The 21,419-nt window shown below is 40.9% G+C and overlaps 3 protein-coding genes across 6 annotated transcripts in view; 1 reads left to right on the forward strand and 2 right to left on the reverse strand.

The window, feature by feature from the left end:
• LOC133551727 (zinc finger protein OZF-like) overlaps positions 1-21,419 on the forward strand; it is a 114,056-nt gene that overhangs the window by 60,977 nt on the left and 31,660 nt on the right. Inside the window, exon 1 of one of the 3 annotated variants that reach the window (XM_061898956.1) lies at positions 18,145-18,450. The exons of the other annotated variants lie outside the window; for them this stretch is intronic. Within the exon in view, the coding sequence (XP_061754940.1) occupies positions 18,354-18,450 (97 nt within the window). The 5' untranslated portion in view covers positions 18,145-18,353. Of the gene's footprint in view, positions 1-18,144; positions 18,451-21,419 lie in introns of those variants that run through there. 3 annotated transcript variants of the gene reach the window in all.
• Positions 1-21,419, reverse strand: part of LOC133538135 (gastrula zinc finger protein XlCGF26.1-like) — a 263,415-nt gene that overhangs the window by 14,348 nt on the left and 227,648 nt on the right. The window lies entirely within an intron of this gene.
• LOC133548255 (zinc finger protein 37 homolog) lies at positions 1,187-16,527 on the reverse strand. Of its 2 annotated transcripts, none has more exons than XM_061893602.1 (4): positions 16,218-16,527; positions 12,916-13,097; positions 7,208-7,451; positions 1,187-5,164 (listed from the first exon to the last, which is right to left on the reverse strand). In XM_061893602.1, exons 2-4 carry the CDS (start codon positions 13,066-13,068, stop codon positions 3,948-3,950), a joined length of 1,614 nt encoding a protein of 537 aa, XP_061749586.1. In that variant the 5' UTR covers positions 13,069-13,097; positions 16,218-16,527; the 3' UTR covers positions 1,187-3,947. The 2 variants fall into 2 exon arrangements, with proteins under 2 accessions (XP_061749586.1, XP_061749594.1); XM_061893610.1 differs by lacking the exon at positions 16,218-16,527 and adding an exon at positions 15,260-15,619.

Raw genomic sequence — 21,419 nt, forward strand, 5'->3', positions numbered from 1 at the left:
ATTTCTAATTTATTAAGTATATTATTACAAATTTATTATTCATTATTCATTATTAATTTAAAAATGTCAGCTTTTTCTCCCCCAAAAATTTTTTATATACCACCAGGCCATATTATATATATATATGTATATATATATATATATATATATATATATATATATATATATATATATATATATATATATCTTGATTGGATTATCCAGAGAATAGTGCTCGATACCGTGGTAGAGCGCAATATGTAGGTGTGGGGAAAATCACAAGACTACTTCATCTCTACAGAACTGTTTCATGAGGGGTTCCCTCAATCATCAGGAGATTTTTTGAGGGAACCCCTCAACCCCTCATGAAACAGTTCTGTAGAGATGAAGTAGTCTTGTGATTTTTCCCACAGCTACATATATATATATATATATATATATATATATATATATATATATATATATATATATATATATATATAAAACAATCACACAGCATCATCTCGTATGCCCCAACTCAAGAACTCTACAGAGCTGAGTAAATACATATGGTTTCTTTAAAGACAATAAAATTGTTAACGCCATTACATGGCAAATTGTCGCATACAGCCCACCATACAACAGAGCAGCTAAAAGATGTAACCTGTACCTAGAATGATTTTATTTTATTATAGACCACCCGAGCATGTCCACTTTAAAAAAATGCAACAAACTGGTCTCATCATGCCGGCAGAGAAACAAGGCACTGTGTAACAATGGCCACACCCCCATGTAATGTACCCTATATACACATGTAACAGCCACAGACACTTCAATAAAAAACAAAATACAAAAATTAAAAAATAATATATAAATTTAGGTGTATTTATATATATATATACACACATACACACATACACACGTTAGGTTAGACAAAAGCACAGAGGCGATATCATTTTTACGAGCCTGTTTCGCAAGTTTCCCTGCATGTCAGGGGATTTTATTTTATATTAATATTTTATTTGAGTAAAATCCCCTGACAAGCAGAGAAACCTGCAAAACAGGCTTGTAGGGATGATATAGCTTCTGTGTTTTACCTGACCTAAGGTATAATCCACTCTACCCCGGTAATGAGCACAGTATAACGGATGAAGCACAGAAACCTCCATGTGGAAGTTTCCCTCCCTTGGGTCCTCCAGACCACCAAGCATTTCCATGCGAGCCCGGATCAGAGTTAAAATAGAGTCTTTATTTTTAATTATGCCGCAGGTGGCTTTCCAGCAATTGTCACTCGTGCTCTCACTCCAGCTCCAACAATGTTTCTCCTGCCAGCTGACGGAAAAAAAAGCCAACACGGCACTGCCATATTTATTATAGAAGTCACGGAGTGCATTATTTTTTTTTCAACATGCCTCAAAACAGCAGCTTGGAATTTGGGACATGCTCTACTCGAGAGAGCATGAGGAGGTTGAGGTGGGCATATTGTAGCGTCCCGGAAGATCTAGTGCTGCAAGGGATTCTGGGTATTTGTTCTGTTGTGTTTATGTTGTGTTACGGTGCGGATGTTCTCCCGAAATGTGTTTGTCATTCTTGTTTGGTGTGGCTTTACAGTGTGGCGCATATTTGTAACAGTGTTCAAGTTGTTTATATGGCCACCATCAGTGTGACATGTATGCTTGTTCACCAATTATGCCTTGTTTTCACTTGTGTGTGTGAAAAGCCGTAGATATTATGTGATTGGGCCGGCATGCAAAGGAAGCGCCTTCAAGGTGTATTAGCGCTCTGTACTTCTACCTACGTCCGTGTACCACTCCGTACAGCTGCGTTTTAAAAAGTCACACATTTTACTTTTTGAAACAGATACAGATAATTTCCGATATTACATATTAAAGCATTTATTGGCCGATAATATGGACTGCCGACATCTCTAGTTGACATCCATTAAACACATCATTTATGGATGCATGAATAAGTCCAGCATTGTCTTTTGTGGCTTAATGCTTAATTTGTGGACTCATCCAGATGTGAAGTAATGATGTACGTCCATACCTTATGTACTTTTACTTCCTGTGAGTGTTACTTTAATTGTGGTCAACATACTTGCCAACCTTGAGACCTCCGAATTCATTCAAGTATTCATTTATATATATATATATATATATATATATATGCATACACATATAATATATATATGTGTACTTCTTCTTACTCGTCGTCACCATGTCTCTTCTTTGTTCTTCTGCTTCATCTCTGTTATGTTTTTGGACATTACTACTTGCCGTAGTTTTGAAGCAATGCATGATGAGAATCCGGATGTTGTGTGTCAGTGTATTAACGTGCTGGCTGGAATAAACACACGCTGAGAAATAGCTCCGTTCCTGCCTACTTTAAGGGTTATAAATCAACCAGTGGATAACGGAGACATATATAATAGTCTACTTTTCAGGTGAGAGAGGACGCGAAAGGCACGTCCCCGATATTGTTGTCCGGGTAGAAATTGGGAGAAATTCGGGAGAATGGTTGCCCCGGGAGATTTTTGGGAGGGGCACGAAAATTTGGGAGTCTCCCGGGAAAATTGGGAGGGTTGCCAGTTTGGTATTACTTATAAAAGTTGAGAAAAGTATTCGTTCTTAAAGGGGAACATTATCACCAGACTTATGTAAGCGTCAATATATACCTTGATGGTGCAGAAAAAAGACCATCTATTTTTTGAACCGATTTCCGAACTCTAAATGGGTGAATTTTGGCGAATTAAACGCCTTTCTGTTTATCGCTCTGGAAGCGATGACGTCAGAATGTGACGTCGCCGAGGTAACACACCCACCATTTTCATTTTCAACACATTACAAACACCGGGTCTCAGCTCTGTTATTTTCCGTTTTTTAGACTATTTTTTGGAACTTTGGAGACATCATGCCTGGTGGGTGTGTTGTCGGAGGGTGTAACAACACTAACAGGGAGGGATTCAAGTTGCACCACTGGCCCGAAGATGCCAAAGTGTCTGCCCCCAGATCCCCATTGAATGTACCAGAGTGTCTCCACATTTTACCGGCGATGCTAAGACAGACATGGCACAGAGATGTATGGATAACCTGCAGATGCATTTGCAACGATAGTCAACGAAATCACAAAGGTGAGTTTTGTTGATGTTGACGGCCAGCTAATCGATGCTAACATGCTACGCTAATCGATGCTAACATGCTATTTACCGGCGGTGCTAAAGCAGACATGGCACAGAGATGTATGGATAACCTGCAGATGCATTTGCAACTATATTACGTTTCCTTCCACCCACATTTAATGCGAAAAAAACACTTAACAATCGACGGATTTAAGTTGCTCCAGTGTCAAAAGATGCAAAAGTCCTGATCGTTTGGTCCGCACATTTTACCGGCGATGCTAACGCAGCTATTCGGCCATGCTATGGCTATGAATAGCGTCAATAGCTATTCGCTCAATAGCTTCAGTTTCTTCTTCAATATTTTCATACTCCAACCATCTGTTTCAATACATGCGTAATCTGTTGAATCGCTGAAATCCGAGTTTGAATCCGAGCTAATGTCACTATATCTTGCTGTGGTATTCCCATTGTTTGTTTACATTGGCAGCACTGTGTGACGTCACAGGGAAATGGCCAGTGTCTTCGCAGAGAGCCGAAAATAAAGCACTTTAAAGCTTTATTTAGGGATATTCGGAGACCGGTAAAATTTTGAAAAAAACTTCCAAAAATACAACAAGCCACTGGGAACTGATTTTTATTGTTTTTAACCCTTTTGAAATTGTGATAATGTTTCCCTTTAAGAGAGTATGTATCCACTCCACCACATTTACATATTTGTGGATGATATTTGGTTTGTGTACTCAACTCAACATTTCAAATACACGTATATATCTGTTCTGCTAAAGGTGAAAAAATAATAAGTATATTGAAGGTTTGCAATCCAGCAATTTCACAGAGAATAAGAAGGGTTTTTCCTCAGTTTCTTTCATTATGTGTCGAGGTAAACACTTTTACCAAAAACTGAGCAACTTGATTGCTTTTCCCCCGTGTGAGTTGTCATGTGTTTAGTCAAATTTCTTTTTTGAGAAAACCTTTTGTCACAAACAGAGCAATTTAATTGCTTTTTACCTGTGTGTGTTTTCATGTGTTGAGTCAAATACCTTTTAAGAGAAAAGCTTTTACTACAAGTTGAGCAACTGAATTGTTTATCTCCTGTATGGGTTCTCACATGTTGAGCCAGACTTCCCTTGTGAGTAAAGCTTTTACCGCAAATTGAACAATTAAACGTTTTTTCCCCCGTGTGTTTCATTGTGTGCAGGGTCAACCCTGCTCTGGAAAAAAAGTTTGTACCGCACACCGCGCATTTGAATGGTTTTTCTCCTGTGTGCGTTCTCAAGTGTTGAGTCAAGCTGCCATTTTGAGTAAAGCCTTTGCCGCAAACTGAACAATTAAATGGTTTTTCTCCTGTGTGCGTTCTCGTGTGTTGAATCAAATGAGTCTTTAAAGAAAAGCTTTTTGGACAAATTGAACAATTGAATGGTTTTTCTCCTGTGTGCGTTCTCATATGTTTATCCAAATTGCTCCTGTGAGTAAAAATTTTAGCACAAACCGAGCAGCTAAAACATTTTTTACCTCTCTTCTTTTTAGAGCATTCAGAGTGTTTGTTGTCAGTATGAATCCGCATATCACCTTCAGAGTCTGTATCGCTGCTCAAAGGTACTTCAACCTCGCCTTCAGATTCACTGTCTGATAGTGGAGCTAAGAGGTTGTCTACTTGTGGTTTCTCTTCATCATCTTCAGTCTTCACAGAGACAACAGTCAGTGGAAACTTGGTAAAATCAGCCTCCTGCGGTCCCCGAAGACACTCTCCCTCCTGAGTGATCCAGAGGTCGTCCTCTTCATTTTTAATGTGGGGTGGCTGTGGAATTTCCTGCTTAAAAGTAGAGCTCCCTGCGGGTGATTGAGGGTGAAGTTCTTCTGGATGTTCAACCACCTCCTGGACGTCTGAAGGACACCGATGAAAAGAGTCTGGTGTTTTGTCTTCATCTTCTTCAGTCTTCACAGAGACAACAGTCAGTGGCAACTGGGTGAGATCAGCCTCCTCCTGCCCGAGAAGACACTCTCCCTCCTGAGTGATCCAGAGTTCCTCATCTTCCTCTTTAACGTGGAGGGCGTGTGGAGCCTCCTCATTCAGCTGCGAGACGCCTGCGAGACACAACATAAAAACACTTGAGCTCATATTGCTGTGAAAATCTCAGATTTTATCAATGACATTTTGTCTTGTCAGATTGTTTCATACTTTTTAAAGAAACAACAGCATTAATTAAAAACGTTTTTATTTATTTTTTCCATCCATCCATTTCTACCGATTATTCCCTTCAGGGTCGCGGAGGGGGGCGCTGGAGCCTATCTCAGCTACAATCGGGCAGAAGGCGGGGTACACCCTGGACAAGTCGCCACCTCATCGCAGGGCCAACACAGAGTTAGACAACTTTCACATTTTTGCTTAAAGGGGAACATTATCACAATTTCAAAAGGGTTAAAAACAATAAAAATCAGTTCCCAGTGGCTTGTTGTATTTTTTGAAGTTTTTTCAAAATTTTACCGGTCTCGGAATATCCCTAAATAAAGCTTTAGAGTGCCTTATTTTCGACTCTCTGCGAAGACACTGGCCATTTCCCTGTGACGTCACACAGTGCTGCCAATGTAAACAAACAATGGGAATACCACAGCAAGATATAGTGACATTAGCTCGGATTCAAACTCGGATTTCAGCGACTTAAGCGATTCAACAGATTACGCATGTATTGAAACAGATGGTTGGAGTATGAAAATATTGAAGAAGAAACTGAAGCTATTGAGCGAATAGCTATTGACGCTATTCATAGCCATAGCATGGCCGAATAGCTGCGTTAGCATCGCCGGTAAAATGTGCGGACCAAATGATCAGGACTTTCGCATCTTGTGACACTGGAGCAACTTAAATCCGTCGATTGGTAAGTGTTTTTTTTCGCATTAAAAGTGGGTGGAAGGAAACGTAATGTAGTTGCAAATGCATCTACAGGTTATCCATACATCTCTGTGCCATGTCTGCTTTAGCACCGCCGGTAAATAGCATGTTAGCATCGATTAGCGTAGCATGTTAGCATCGATTAGCTGGCAGTCAACATCAACAAAACTCACCTTTGTGATTTTGTTGACTATCGTTGCAAATGCATCAGCAGGTTATCCATACATCTCTGTGCCATGTCTGTCATCGCCGGTAAAATGTGGAGACACTCTGGCACATTCAATGGGGGTCTGGCGGCAGACACTTTGGGGCCAGTGGTGCAACTTGAATCCCTCCCTGTTAGTGTTGTTACACCCTCCGACAACACACCGACGAGGCATGATGTCTCCAAGGTTCCAAAAAATAGTCCAAAAAACGGAAAACAACAGAGCTGAGACCCGGTGTTTGTAATGTGTTGAAAATGAAAATGGTGGGTGTGTTACCTCGGTGACGTCACATTCTGACGTCATCACCTCCAGCGCGATTAACAGAAAGGCGTTTAATTCGCCAAAATTCACCCATTTAGAGTTCGGAAATCGGTTAAAAAAATAGATGGTCTTTTTTCTGCACCATCAAGGTATATATTGACGCTTCCATAGGTCTGCTGATAATGTTCCCCTTTAACAACTAGTCATTTGAAAGGAGTCAATGCCATGACTTAAGATGACACAGAATCTACACTCAATATATGGTGTTAAAGTTGTCCGACTTTTTGTGTAGCCATAAACGCATCACAACTGCCATGAGAGCGGCTCCTGCTATTATAGCGAATGTCAAAGAGCTGGTTTAAGCTTAGACATTAGCAGACAATAACTAGCTTTGCGAGGTTGCCCTAATGTTTTAGGTATGGTTACGCCCGACAATAAACAGTTTAACTTAATAAAGTCATCAATGGCTCTTCTGTAGAAGAACAGTTTCCCTTGTGGATCATTAAAGTTTGTCTAAGTCAAAGTCCTCCTCAAAGGGTCTCTACAGACGTTACAGTAATTGAACAGTGTTGACGACAATCGTTTTATCGGTTCGGGCTGCTTGTTGTCACTTGTCACTCACAGTTGCATTGCAAAATCCTACGGAATAAAGTTTTTATTTTGTTTACAGTTCATATGAGACTCGATTTTGCTTGCGCAAAGCACGTGTGAGCAATGCGCAAGTCGCGCACCTTAGAAGGAACAATGCTGACAAGGGTCTAAGATAATTACCATCTTCACTATGATGAATTGGTTTCTCCCGAGTGCCAGCGAGAAGAGATCGCTGATAATATGCGTGTTCCAGTTGTATCCTCTTAGACTTAGGAGGCGATGCATCCGCTCTGTATGTCCTCTGATGTCTCGTTGGCAGCACAATCATCGTGCTAAATGCAAACAGTGTTGGCACGGCATTTGTTCTCAACTTCTTTAGGCCGTCGGCTCTACGTTGCTCGTATTGTGTCTCGTCAAAATGATCCTTTAAAGAGTATGGGAAAAACAAGACCATACATTAAATAATGAACTGTACTGTAGGGGCTTGCACAGGGTTAAGATGTGTGCCAATTAGGGATGCACCGATTAATCGGTAACCCAATATATTCGGCCGAATATGGCAAAAAAAAGCCACATTCGGTCTTCGGTGGAATGAGTTAAAAACAAGGCCGAATAGTGGCGTGTGACGCAATTATTTGACGCGGTGACGCAATCAACCAACGTGCAGTGACGTTGGGATATGTTGTGTACCTGTATAAGTGTATGAGGTTACAATGTTGTGTACCTGTATAAGTGTATGAGGTTACATGCACACACTTATTGAGATTTAGTGGGGCCTCTGTTTACATTATTAGCCTGTTGTGTAGGCTACCTGTATAAGTGTATGAGGTTACAAGCACACACTTATTGAGATTTACTTGAGCCTTCTGTTTACATTATTAGCCTGTTGTGTAGGCTACCTGTATAAGTGTATGAGGTTACAAGCACACACTTAATTGAGATTTAGTGGGGCCTCTGTTTACATTATTAGCCTGTTGTGTAGGCTACCTGTATAAGTGTATGAGGTTACAAGCACACACTTATTGAGATTTACTTGAGCCTTCTGTTTACATTATTAGCCTGTTGTGTAGGCTACCTGTATAAGTGTATGAGGTTACATGCACACACTTATTGAGATTTAGTGGGGCCTCTGTTTACATTATTAGCCTGTTGTGTAGGCTACCTGTATAAGTGTATGAGGTTACAATGTTGTGTACCTGTATAAGTGTATGAGGTTACATGCACACACTTAATTGAGATTTAGTGGGGCCTTCTGTTTACATTATTAGCCTGTTGTGTAGGCTACCTGTATAAGTGTATGAGGTTACAAGCACACACTTATTGAGATTTAGTGGGGCCTCTGTTTACATTATTAGCCTGTTGTGTAGGCTACCTGTATAAGTGTATGAGGTTACATGCACACACTTAATTGAGATTTACTTGAGCCTTCTGTTTACATTATTAGCATATCTACTGTGGCTAAGCAGACTTTTGCCAAAAGGACAATAATTCATTTGTTGTGGGTTTATCCACTTTAATGCACTTTATTTTTTTATTGGAATGCATGTTTTGTTTGAAGGCCTAATATAAATTAAAACTTTGTGCTTTTTTTTGAAAAGCAAAGGCTACTGGAATATTAAAAAAATGTCAATATTCAACAGAAAATTACTTTATTTGAAAAACATGTCTTAATATTTATTCTACGCTATTTATGCAATATTTAAAAAATTGTGAAAAACTGCATTCATTATTCGGTATTCGGCCTTCGGCCAAGCGTTTAAATTTTATTCGGCTTCGGCCACAAATTTTAATTTCGGTGCATCCCTAGTGCCAATGTTTTCAAATGAAACATTATTATTTTGCAAAGACGCATTACGTGTACCTTTGCTCTGGACTTGGCAAGCTTAAGTGAAATGACTGTATTTTCTGGACCATAGAGCGCATCTATTTAGGTATTTTTTCCTACAACAGGCGCATGGGTTAGGGCTGGGCGATATATATCGTGTGTTTGTCTCTGGGCGATATAGAAAATGACTATATCGTGATATTCTAGTATACGTTCTCACGCAGTTGATTTCGGCTGCTGGCATTACACTGCAGGCTCCTCCCACTCTTTGTTGTCTCTGCTTCTCACAGACAGCAAGCGCACCTTCTTACATACGTCGTACTCGTATACGGTCTCACGGAGCAGAGAGGTAACAGCATGAGTAACGTTAGCTGTGATGCTAGCGGAGCCGTGCGAGTGGTAATACGAGAGAAATCTGGTAACAAATGAAGGAAAAATTCATTCCCGAGAAAAACAGCAGGGGGTCCATCGCCTGGCGGTAGGTTTGGCCTCAAGTGGGAATATGTGGAACAGACAACCGTAATGTGAAGTGAAGTGAATTATATTTATATAGCGCTTTTCTCTAATGACTCAAAACGCTTTACGTAGTGAAACCCAATATCTAAGTTACATTTAAAGCAGTGTGGGTGGCACTGGGAGCAGGTGGATAAAGTGCCTCGCCGAAGGACACAACGGCAGTGAGTAGAATGGCGGAAGCGGGAATCGAACCTGCAACCCTGAAGTTGCTGGCACGGCCACTCTACCAACCGAGCTATGCCGCCAAGTATGGGGCAAAAGCGTTGCTACAAAAAGTCACATTACTGATAATATTTGGCATCATTTGAAAAGTCACCCGCTAGAGAATGAAGAGTGCTTACTCCGCATGTCAACATCTCCATTCGGTGCAACACCAACACAATGCTGAAGCAACCATTTGCTCATCAGCACCGTACGAAAAAATAGTCAGCAACATAAGGAGATAACATCCGCAGTAACCTACCAGATAGCGATTTGATTTCCTGTAATGCAGCTCATTTTTATTTGACACTTATTGAAATATCTTGTGTGACATCATGCAGAAAAGTGAACTTTGCTTGTTTTAAACTATTGTAGTGGCGTTCCGTACAAAAAGTGCACTTTAATTTAGTGTCGTTTTGATATGTCATCTTAGTGACATCATGCACAAAAGTGCACTCAAAGCTTGTTTTAAAATGTCTCTGACAATCTTGCATTTTGTTTTGAAATGACATTAATGTTTGTGCCACTGCTTAATAACTGTTTAATAAATACACTTTTCGTCAATTGACTTAGTTGTGGTTTCCCTCTCTGCATGAAAGTTTAAAAGTAGCATATATTAATGCAGTATGAAGAAGAATGTTTGAATGTAGACACATAGAATCATCATACTGCTGTGATTATATGCATCAAGTGTTCATTCAAGGCTAAGGCAAAATATGGAGATATATATGGTGTATCGCAATATGGCCTAAAAATATCGAGATATTTAAAAAAGGCCATATCGCCAAGGCCTATGTTTATATTAATCAGATTTGGTCTTGAGCTCTGCATGTATGATGAAATTATCGCAGATTTTCAAGATGCAACCTTTTAATATAATTGGACTAATAGGATGTTGAGACTGATTTTTTTTATTTCTAAATGAATTTGTAAATGGGTATTTGGTTGGATGATTTTTAAATGTATTTTTTATATTATATGATGATGTATGTTTCAACTGTGGATCCCTGTCCATAAACTGTGTGCTTTCAGGGATGACCTTTTGGCAGAACGGATCCTGATTATTAACAAAAGAAACAATAATATAATACAAAACTATGTCTGTCTGTGAATAATGAATAAATAAATATATAGTGAAGTGAATTATATTTATATAGCGCTTTTCTCGAGTGACTCAAAGCGCTTTACATAGTGAAACCCAATATCTAAGTTACATTTAAAGCAGTGTGGGCGGCACTGGGAGCAGGTGGGTAAAGTGTCTTGCCCAAGGACACAACGGCAGTGACTAGGATGGCGGAAGCGGGAATCGAACCTGCAACCCTCAAGTTGCTGGCACGGCCACTCTACCAACCGAGCTATGCTAAGTAGCGTATTCCTCGAAGAAACTTACTTTATTTGTCACCATGGAGATGAGGATTAGTGATTAAGAAGTAGCTACAACACTGCAGACGTCAGGTGGACGTTAGCCACTAGCTAGCTAGCAATGTCTTGAAGCACCACTTCCTGAGGGTGTTTCGGTGTTATATCTTCAACTCTATCGTTAATTTTCAAGCCAAAACGTGTCCGTTCTCCCTTTTCTGTCTACACGCTGTGTCTGCTTGTAAGTACTCTGTGATTGTGCACTGCCGAACATGCTCCTCTGCTCGTAAACCAGCAATGACACGGGAGGGCGGGGGGCTGCGGGACCGGTACTTTTTAGAGGCGGTATACTCCCGTCCGAAGGCAATATAGATATTGGTTTGGATTATCAGTGACACATGCAGAAAAGTTGCAATTTTGAAGCAACGTTTTGTTAGGCAAAGTGTATTCATCCATTCAGTGAGAGGTACTCGTCGTGTCCCGTGTGTATGCATGCTTACCTATGTGTGTATTTATTATGTGCATGCATGTGTGTATGCATTATGTGTATGCATGTGTGTATTTATTATGTGCATGCATGTGTGTATGCATTATGTGTATGCATGTGTGTATGTATTGTGTGCATGCATGTGTGTATGCATTATGTGTATGCATTAGAGATGCGCGGTTTACGGTCTCATCCGCGGAGTCCGCGGCGGGCCGGTGACATGACGTAAAAATAGATTTTAATTAGATGCGGGAGGGTGGCGAATTGTTGGGCGGGTGGCGGTTGAACCATCCGGAAATATTTGATATACATGGTTCTGGGATCGGTATCCTTTACCATTCAAAGAGCCATTTAGGACCCGTGTCACAAAGCGAAGAAGACAATAGGAGATGCTAATAATCTCTAGAATGGCTGCCGGCAGCCAACCAGTTAATAAGTATTAGGGCGTGCTATGAAGCCATCGGCTTTGTCGCCATCTACAACATGTACCATCTGCTTGTCAGTCCAGCAACACGCACACGACTGCAAGGCATACTGGGTGACAGAGAGTACACTAATGGTTGTGATATAAACAATTTTTAACATTTTTAGTAATATGCGCCACGCTGTGAAGCCACACCAAATGAGATTGACAAACACATTTCGGGAGAACATCCTCCCAGTAACACAACATAAACGCAACATAACAAATACCCAGAATCCTTTGTATCAATGAGACTTTCTGACTATTTTATACACCCCACTAGCTGCAACACCCCCCGCCCCCATGCGTCGGTAAGGTGGGCGGGGTTGGGGGCGCAGGGGTGTAAAATATAAAAATATATTCAGGAATTGTCACGGATACAAAGGATTCTGGGTATCTGTTGTGTTGCGTTTATGTTGTGTTACTGTGAGGATGTTCTCCCGAAATGTGTTTGACAATCTTGTTTGGTGTGGCTTCACAGCGTGGCGCATATTAGTAAGTGTTAAAGTTGTTTACATCACAACCATTATCACTCAGTATGCCTTTCAATCTTGTACGTGTGATTGCGGAAGCTGCACACAACATGTTGCCGGTCTAACAGTTGGTTTGTACATGTTGTTGAAGGTGTCAAAGGCACCCATCCCATTCTTGTCATCAGGATGAACGCCAATTGGATATTCGCGAGGACGTTAGCGGCTCAAATTGTCTTCATTACTCTGCGAAACGGGTTTAAATAGCTCTTTTGGTGGTAAAGGTGGCCGACCTCTGATGTATTTCAGCGGGCGGGCGGCGGGCGGTTACGGTTCTGATAAAATGTTGGTTCGGGTGGACGGCGGGTGGATGACGACTTTGGTGATGCGGTTGCGGATAATATAATTGCCTATCCGCGCATCTCTACTATGCATGTGTGTATGCATTATGTGTATGCATGTGTGTATGCATGTGTGTATTATGTGTATGCATGTGTGTATGCATGTGTGTATTATGTGTATGCATGTGTGTATGCATGTGTGTATGTATTATGTGTGCATGCTTACCTCGCACAAGATACTGTAGTCGTTGGCTCTCCAGCCTTCCCGGCCAACGTTCACTTCCCATATTTTTCTCCTCTCCGGGTCGCGGGGAAAGCGGTGCATATGCTTCCCCGAGGTGTTCCGATAGGAGCAGCCCGGTGCTGCACAACAGGGCATGTTCACACGTGGGAAAACTCTTCAAAACCCTGCGAATTAAAATCGATGTCCGATGAGGAAGTGCAAGCTAGAGTTAGCCAGCTCTAGCAAATGTGCATGCATGGCGGTAGCTTAAAGTTGGTATTCAAGATGACGACATTTAGTCACGTGAGGGCTTTTGACCAGTGTTTAAGGACAGGGGTCGGGAACCTTTTTGGCTGAAAGAGCCATACAAGCCAAATATTTTGAAAAGTATTTCCGTGATAGCCATAGAATTTTTTTTTTAAGACTGAATGCAACTAAATGTGTGCATTTTTAAGTATGACTAACATTTTTAGAGTGTAATAAGTCTCTTGTTCTTTTTAATAACGTTGTTATTCTGAAGCTAACCAACAATAAATAAAACACTTCTTACTATTAATGCGACTTCTTGAACAGGTGCGGTAGAAACCGGATGTGTCAGGCTATATTTATATATATACACACACACGAGTTGAGTTGATACCAAAATGGATACATGGATGATACAGCAGAGGATTGGGAGAATGTCATGTGGTCAGATGAAACCAAAATAGAACTTTTTGGTATAAACTCAAGTCGTCGTGTTTGGAGGAAGAAGAATACTGAGTTGCATCCCAAGAACACCACACCTACTGTGAAGCATGGGGGTGGAAACATCATGCTTTGGGGCTGTTTTTCTGCTAAGGGGACAGGACGATTGATCCGTGTTAAGGAAAGAATGAATGGGGCCATGTATCGTGAGATTTTGAGCCAAAACCTCCTTCCATCCGCGAGAGCTTTGAATGGTTAACCAAATACTTATTTTTCACCATAATTTACAAATAAATTCTTTAAAATTCCTACAATGTGAATTCCTGGATTTTTTTCACCACATTCTGTCTCTCACAGTTGAAGTGTACCTATGATGAAAATGACAGACCTCTGTCATCATTTGAAGTGGGAGAACTTGCACAATCGGTGGCTGACTAAATACTTTTTTGACCCACTGTTGGGAGCATTTAGCCCCCCCAAAAAGGCCAAATGACACCACTGGTTCGAGCATGTGATGAAACACATTTACGATGAAACAAAAACATAAATATTAAAATATTGTGGACTTCCTGATCATGGGATGCGCATAAAACGTTGGCTACAATGACCAATCGATGAGTGTTTGTTAAAAAAATGAAACTCCACAATCAATCAATCAATGTTTACTTATATAGCCCTAAATCACTAGTGTCTCAAAGGGCTGCACAAACCACAACACAAACCACTACGACATCCTCGGTAGGCCCACATAAGGGCAAGGAAAACTCTCCTCGTGCCTTATTTTGAGTTTGTTGGGATTTTCCTGAGTATGTGCTTTAGTTCTTGCCTTGTGCTGTTATATTGGTGTTTTCTTTGTAGCAGTTTCATGTCTTCCTTTGAGCGCTATTCCCCGCACCTGCTTTGTGTTAGCAAGCAAGGCTATTTAAGTTGTTGCTATTTTCTTTGTGGGGACATTGTTGCTTGCCATGTCATGTACGGATGCACTTTGTGGACGCCATCTCTGCTCCACACGCTGCAAGTTTTTAGCTGTCGTTCAGCATTCTGTTTCTGTTGACTTTGTAGCCAGTTCAGTTTTACTGTTGTTTTACATAGCCATCCCTATGCTTCATTGCCTTTTCCTTTTGTTCATTTTTGGTTTAAGCCTCACATACCATTTTTACCGGCACTCTGGGGTCTGCATATTGGGATCACAGTTCTACAGCCGAGTTCTACACAGCACGGACACTAAGGAACGGCACAGTGTTTACGGGTTACAATAATTGATTTGCAAAAAATATTTTTTGGAGCAATTAGGTGAAGTTGCATAATTGCCCAAAGCACACCAGACAATATCACACGGCACACTGGCGGCCCAGTGGTTGAAAAACACTGGTCTAGATACACTATATTGCCATAAGTATTTGGCCACCCATCCAAATGATCAGAATCAGGTGTCTTATTCACTTGGCTTGTCCACAAGTGCATAAATTCAAGCACTATGGCATGAAGACTGTTTCTACAAACATTTGTGAAAGAATGGGCCGCTTTCAGTGATTTCCAGTGGGGAACTGTCATTGGATGCCACCTGTGCGACAAATCAACTTACACCATGTGTTGTCTTCTTTATAACACTTATATGAAACTTTTAAAGTCATTTTGATGGCAGGATAATATAACTCACTGGATCGGTTCGAGTGTTGAGCGACTGGGATGGAATCAGCACCTCCAAGTCCGAGTCCATGGTTCTCGCCCGGAAAAGGGTGGAGTGCCATCTCCGGGTTGTGGAGGAGATCTTGCCCCAAGTGGAGGAGTTCAAGTACCTCGGAGTCTTGTTCACGAGTGAGGGTGGAGTGGATCAAGAGATCGACAGGCAGATCAGTAATGCGGACGCTGTATCGATCCGTTGTGGTGAAGAAGGAGCTGAGCCGGAAGGCAAAGCTCTCATTTTACCGGTCGATCTACGCTCCCATCCTCACCTATGGTCATGAGCTTTGGGTTATGACCGAAAGGATAAGATCACGGGTACAAGCGACCAAAATGAGTTTCCTCCGCCGGGTGGCGGGGCTCTCCCTTAGAGATAGGGTGAGAAGCTCTGTCATCCGGGAGGAACTCAAAGTAAAGCCGCTGCTCCTCCACATGGAGAGGAGCCTGATGAGGTGGGAAGACCCAGGACACATTGGGAAGACTATGTCTCCCGGCTGGCCTGGGAAAACTTCGGGATCCCCCGGGAGGAGATGGAAGAAGTGACTGGGGAGAGGAAAGTCTGGGTTTTCCTGCTTAGGCTGCTGCCCCTGTGACCCGACCTCGGATAAGCAGAAGAAGACGGATGGATGGATAGACACTTACATCATGTGTTGTCTTCATTAAAAAACTTACAGAAGGCTTTCATAGTTTTATTTTTGGTCCGAAATGGCTCTTTCAGCATTTTGAGTTGATGCATTCCTTGGATTCTTATCCAGTTAATTCATTTGACTTTTGCATTCTTTCATCTCCTCTGATGTGAACTCCACTGTCTTCTTCAAGCTAACAATCATGGCGGCCCTTTGTTTACATTCTTCAAACAAGTCGGCTAAAATCAAATCGACGCTCTTTTCAGGGCTTGAAATGGCATTAAAATTACGAAACTTCGAATCACTCACCTTCATCTTAGGCTTTCCTCTTTATCTCCGTCGGTGATTTGCTGGAAGTTTCTGATTCTCTTTCACTTTCTCTTTTTCATGACGTCACCATCTTAGCATAGCAGTAGTCGTCCATCTTCTATCACGTCTTCAATCTTCACTTCAGGTAACACCCCGTCGCTCCAAACTCAACTTCCGATGGATATATGTGTTGCTATATTTGCTATGAATCTGTTAAATCCTAAATTTGAAACTTCACCGGAAAACCACTCGGTCCGCCATCTTGGTTGCCACCAATTTTTTTTTTTTTTCGTTTTTGGGAGCCGCTGAGCTGTCCGATCTGTTTGCGCATGCGCCAACAGTCAGGGACTTCTGCATTGTTTCCCCCCAATAAAAGGCATGACACAAACTATACTATTTATTGAGTATACTGCATATAATAACATTTATTTAATACATCATAAATTATAAACTGATAAAAAGATAAGTTTTTTGTGTTGTTTTTGTGGTAGTTTTATCACAAAAATATAACCTTTCACCACACAAATATTTATATTTGAATATCTACCCTTATATACATTTGCAAATATTTACCCATTGCCTTAATCTTTTTTTTTTTTTTGTTACAAACTAATCCATCTTTTGACAAAATGACATTTGTACCTATTTAATGATAGATGTATTTTCACTTTTAAATATAAACAAAGTCAGATAGCATATTTTCCTTAGAGGAAATTATTCTGTTTGGATTAAAAAAAAAATATCTGAAACATTTATTTTTATTTTTCATCCATCCATTTTTCCTACCGCTTGTCCCTTTCAGCTTATGTCAGCTACATTCGGGCGGAAGGCGGTCAACACCCTGGACAAGTCGGCCCTCATCACATAATTGTTTTCATTTATTTCTATTTTATTTATTTTTGTTTTTATTTTTATTTTTTTTTACTTCCGTTCCTTTGTTGACAGCATTTTATTTATTTTTTTCAAAATCTACTGATAACCTCGTGATGTGACGTCACATAAAGCAAAAACAATTGCTTGAATAGGAAGACGATAAACATTTTTAAACACTCATCTAGCTTTTTCACTACGTTTATTTTAAAATAAAGAAATGCATAATCAGTGTGTTAGTGTTGTAAGGAAGTCCATAAAAGAAGCGTTCGACTGAACACGTGACAACGCACGCAGAACAACCGAAGCGTCAGTGACGTCACACTGCTGACATCTTGTGGCGGTATTGGGAACTGCTTATGATAAGAGTAAAAGAAAATAGAGGCAGTGCAAATAAGACTGTCCATCCATCCATTTCCTACCACTTGCCCTTTTTGGGGTGGCAGGGGTTGCTGGAGCCTATCTCAGCTGCATTCGGGCGGAAGGCGAAGTACACCCTGGACAAATCGCCACCTCACCACAGGGCAAATAAGATCGTCTTTCTTGTAAATAATGTAACATAATAACAACACGACATTGTCACAAAACTAAACCCACATTCTTTTATTTCAAAATAATAATAGGGGGGGTCCTTTTTCTTTTTTTTTCTTTGTCATGAAAAATGGACGTTTTTGTCATGAAAAAGGGAGGTTTTTGTGGTTGGTGCACTAATTGTAAGTGTATATTGTGTTTTTTTATGTTGATTTAATAATAGATAAATAAATAAATATTATTATTTTTTTTTTTTAATAAAAATGAATACAAAATTCTTCTGCGGCCCGGTACCAATCGGTTCACGGCCCGGTACCGGTTGGTTGGGGACCATTGAACTAAGGAACGGAAGTAAAAAAAATGTTATAAATACAAATAAAAATGTTATAAATAAAAATAGAAATAGAAATTGAAATTGAAATTTAGATTGAGATTGAAATTGAAAATACAATTAAAATTCAAATACAAACACAAATAAAAACAAAAAACGAAGGAACGGAAGTTGCTGGTTTCCCGCGCATGCGCATACCGATTGAACAAGCGAAAAGACCAAGACGGCGGACTCAGCGACTTGGCTTTCCAAAAACGTTTCATATTTACGATCTTACAGCCATTTACATTCAAATGTAACATCATATACCTTAAGATTGGTCTTTTCCCAAAGTCTGCAAAATGGAAGTTGACGTTGGAACGGTGAAGTGCTACCTGAAGTGAAGATTGAAGACGTGATAGTGGATGGACGACTACTGCTATGCTAAGATGGTGACGTCATGTCAAAGAGAAAGTGAAAGAGAGTCAGAAACGGATAAAAAGATGAAAACTACGGACGAAGGTGAGCGGGGTGAAGTGTCCAACAACAGGATTTAGGAGGCTATTGTGAGCCCTGAAAAGAGTGATGAAGAGAAATTATTGTTGAAGAATGTAAACAAAGAGCCGCTATCCATCTTCTTCCGCTTACCCGAGGTCAGGTCGCGGGGGCAGCAGCCTAAGCAGAGAAGCCCAGACATTCCTCTCCCCAGCCACTTGGTCCAGTTCCTCCCGGAGGATCCCGAGGCGTTAGTCTGCATTAGACATAGTCTGCCCAACCTGTCCTGGGTCTTCCCCGTGGCCTCCTGCCGGTCGGACGTGCCCTAAACACCTCCCTAGGGAGGCGTTCGGGTGGCATCCTGACCAGATGCCCGAACCACCTGATCTGGCTCCTCTCCATGAGTTCCTCCCGGATGGCAGAGCCTCTCACCCTATCTCTAAGAGAGAGAGGAAACTCATTTTGGCCCCTTTGAAGAAGGCAGTGGAGTTCAAATCAGAGATTAAAAAAAATGTTAAGCTGTTGTTACAAAGCAAAATATATGTTGGATGGATAAAAGTTGGGCACTTAAAATATGTATTGTGTTGCGATCCGGCAGATCTTCACATGTTTATTTTTCCACCTTTGTTTCATTCTCCTTCTGACTCTCTTACATCCTGTTTTAGTCCGTCACCATGGTTACTCATCAGTTCACCTGCTACTCACGGCCCCGCACACCTGCTACAGATAATCACCTTCACTTATTAAGCCTTCTGCTTTTGTTTGTTCAGCCTGGGACTCCAGTTTGCTCTCATGCAACTATACGTCTGTTTTGATCGTTTGCTTTCACGCAATTCCTACTATTTTCGCGAGCTCGTTATTAGCTCACATGCTAAATGTTTTATTTACTCCTTTTTGTGTGCCAACGTGCAAGTTTAATTTCCTATTTTGTATCTCCTAGTTCTCGAACTAGCGTCTTTGGTTTGCCTTTTGTTAGCTCCAGTGTTTTTGTTATAGCTCTCCTTCTGTGGGCGGTTTAGCTCGGTTGGAAGAGCGGCCGTGCCAGCAACTTCAGGGTTGCAGGTTCGATTCCCGCTTCCGCCATCCTAGTCACTGCCGTTGTGTCCTTGGGCAAGACACTTTACCCACCTGCTCCCAGTGCCACCCACACTGGTTTGAATGTAACTTAGATATTGGGTTTCACTATGTAAAGCGCTTTGAGAAAAAGCGCTATATAAATATAATTCACTTCATTGTTATTTAGAATAAATTGGTTATATCTTACGTTGTTGTGTTCTTCGTTTTGACGCATCCTCGAGGAAATCGAACCCGGCACCACATTGTAGTCACTAGAGAAAAAGCGCTATATAAATATAATTCACTTCACTGTTATTTAGAATAAATTGGTTATATCTTACCTTTGTTGTGTTCTTCGTTTTGACGCATCCTCGAGGAAATCGAACCCGGCACCACAATGTAGTCACTAGAGAAAAAGCGCTATATAAATATAATTCACTTCACTGTTATTTAGAATGTTAGACAAGTGTTGTATTGCAATATCAATTCGTCCCCCGCCGTCAAAACAGATGTTTTCTGCGATTCTAGCTCCACTTGTCCAAGCCAAGCCATGTAAACATTGACCCATCCTTCTGGCAAGGCACTAAATCAGGGGTCGAGAAACTTTTTTGGCTGAGAGAGCCATGAAAGCGAAATATTTTAAAATGTGTTACCGTGAGAGCCATATCATATTTTTTTGAACACTGAATACAACTAAATGCGTGCATTTTTTAAGTAAGACCAACGTTTTTAGAGTATAATAAGTCTCTAATTATTTTTAATAACATTATTTCGTGAACAGGTGCGGTAGAAAAATGGATGGATGGATTAAAATACATGAGAATATTTTATAATTTGAACATTATTTTTAACATCGTGATTACAAGCGGAATTATTAATTACTTATCGTGTTAAAGGGGAACATTATCACAATTTCAAAAGGGTTAAAAACAATAAAAATCAGTTCCCAGTGGCTTGTTGTATTTTTTGAAGTTTTTTTCAAAATTTTACCGGTCTCGGAATATCCCTAAATAAAGCTTTAAAGTGCCTTATTTTCGCTCTCTGCGAAGACACTGGCCATTTCCCTGTGACGTCACACAGTGCTGCCAATGTAAACAAACAATGGGAATACCACAGCAAGATATAGCGACATTAGCTCGGATTCAAACTCGGATTTCAGCGATTCAACAGATTACGCATGTATTGAAACAGATGGTTGGAGTATGAAAGTATTGAAGAAGAAACTGAAGCTATTGGGCGAATTCATAGACATAGCATGGCCGAATAGCTGCGTTAGCTTCGCCGGTAAAACTTGCGGACCAAACGATCAGGACTTTCGCATCTTTTGACACTGGAGCAACTTAAATCCGTCGATTGGTAAGTGTTTTTTTTTGCATTAAATGTGGGTGGAAGGAAATGTAATATAGTTGCAAATGCATCTACAGGTTATCCATACATCTCTGTGCCATGTCTGCTTTAGCACCGCCGGTAAATAGCATGTTAGCATCGGTTAGCATAGCATGTTAGCATCGATTAGCTGGCAGTCAACATCAACAAAACTCCCCTTTGTGATTTCGTTGACTATCGTTGCAAATGCATCTGCAGGTTATCCATACATCTCTGTGCCATGTCTGTCTTAGCATCGCCGGTCAAATGTGGAGACACTCTGGCACATTCAATGGGGGTCTGGCGGCAGACACTTTGGCATCTTCGGGCCAGTGGTGCAACTTGAATCCCTCCCTGTTAGTGTTGTTACACCCTCCGACAACACACCGACGAGGCATGATGTCTCCAAGGTTCCAAAAAATAGTCAAAAAAACGGAAAATAACAGAGCTGAGACCCGGTGTTTGTAATGTGTTGAAAATGAAAATGGTGGGTGTGTTACCTCGGCGACGTCACATTCTGACGTCATCGCCTCCAGCGCGATAAACAGAAAGGCGTTTAATTCGCCAAAATTCAC

Source organism: Nerophis ophidion, linkage group LG01 (assembly GCF_033978795.1).
Source record: "Nerophis ophidion isolate RoL-2023_Sa linkage group LG01, RoL_Noph_v1.0, whole genome shotgun sequence".
In the NCBI taxonomy this organism is placed as follows: Eukaryota; Metazoa; Chordata; class Actinopteri; order Syngnathiformes; family Syngnathidae; genus Nerophis; species Nerophis ophidion.

Excerpts from the sequence above, each read along its gene's own strand:
- LOC133548255 (XM_061893602.1), bottom strand. The coding sequence starts at position 13,068 with ATGCCCTGTTGTGCAGCACCGGGCTGCTCCTATCGGAACACCTCGGGG. Across the intron at positions 7,452-12,915 it reads ACTACAGTATCTTGTGCGAG|GATCATTTTGACGAGACACA; the intron begins GTAAGCATGCAC and ends TACTCTTTAAAG. Across the intron at positions 5,165-7,207 it reads AATTCATCATAGTGAAGATG|GCGTCTCGCAGCTGAATGAG; the intron begins GTAATTATCTTA and ends TGTGTCTCGCAG.